Below are 1179 nucleotides of genomic sequence, written 5' to 3' on the forward strand. Positions count from 1 at the left end.
AGAGCAGGTACATCCCCCTTTCACCCCCTCCACAGACTCCTCCCAGGGTTGGCTATCCTGGATCTGTCACGGGATTATCACCTCCTTGGTCTTCTTGCTCATGGTTGTCACCTTCCCCATCTCAGGATGGTTTGCCTTGAAGGTAAGGGAGGAAAGCAGGTGACGACTAGGATAACACCCCATCCTCCCTGGGGGCCTAGTCGTTCCCAGCTGCCCCTGCTCACGTTGCTCCTGGCACCCCAGGACCCAGGGGTTTGCTTCTGCCCTGGTCTATACTTTCCCGTTCCAGATTGTGCCCCCCTATGAGCGGATGATCGTCTTCCGCCTGGGCCGCATCCGGGCGCCACAGGGACCCGGCGTGATCCTGCTGCTGCCCTTCATCGATCACTGGCAGCGAGTGGATCTGAGGACAAGGGCCTTCAATGTGCCCCCCTGCAAGGTGAGCTACCTTGGGCCTCAGGGCAGGATGGAGACATATCTCTAAAGTACCCAGAACAGTTGGATTTTGGGATGGCTGCACCCTTGGTGCTGTGCGTAGACACAATTTTCAGTTCCTCCACCATTCCAGCAAGGCAAGGGGAGTTGTAGGTGGTGCTGTGAAGCCAGAGTCCTCACCTGCCTGTGGCTGAAAAGCTTCTCTTGACTTTGCACATCTTGCTCAATGGGTGTTCCTGACTGGAGACATCTCAGAAACGTTGTTCCCTGTCCTTCTCAGATGTCTTTCAATAACAGCTTCATACTGGAAACACTCCTCCACATTCAGACTAGTTCAACCTTATTTATCTGGGTTGGGTTTGTGTCTAATAACCCTCTTAATGAAGAGATCTAGAGCTGTTTGCCAGCTGGGAAAGAAGTGAATACCACTGCTCCCAGGCTCTACAGACAAGGGTTGGGCCATGGAGCAGAGAGGGAGAGAGATCCTGACTCCCCTCTGCCCCAGCTGACCTCCAAGGATGGGGCGGTCATCTCTATGGGTGCTGATGTCCAATTCCGGGTGTGGGACCCCATGTTGTCCGTCATGATGGTGAAGGACCTCATCGCAGCCACCCGGATGACGGCGCAAAACGCCATGACCAAAACCTTGGTAAAGAAGAGCCTCCGTGAGATCCAGGCCGAGAAGCTGAAGATTGGGGAGCAGCTGCTGGTGAGGACTGCCTCAGCTGTGTGCAGAAACACACC

The 1179-nt window shown here is 55.0% G+C and overlaps 1 protein-coding gene across 1 annotated transcript in view; it reads left to right on the forward strand.

Annotated features, from left to right (window-relative positions):
• The window catches only part of STOML1 (stomatin (EPB72)-like 1), a 3773-nt gene that overhangs the window by 306 nt on the left and 2288 nt on the right, over positions 1-1179 (forward strand). Inside the window, exons 2-4 of the mRNA XM_009866861.1 lie at positions 36-142; positions 290-439; positions 941-1144. Of these exons, the coding sequence (XP_009865163.1) occupies positions 36-142; positions 290-439; positions 941-1144 (461 nt within the window). The remainder of the gene's footprint in view (positions 1-35; positions 143-289; positions 440-940; positions 1145-1179) is intronic.

Source organism: Apaloderma vittatum, unplaced genomic scaffold (genome assembly GCF_000703405.1).
Source record: "Apaloderma vittatum isolate BGI_N311 unplaced genomic scaffold, ASM70340v1 scaffold35413, whole genome shotgun sequence".
Lineage (NCBI taxonomy): Eukaryota > Metazoa > Chordata > Aves > Trogoniformes > Trogonidae > Apaloderma > Apaloderma vittatum.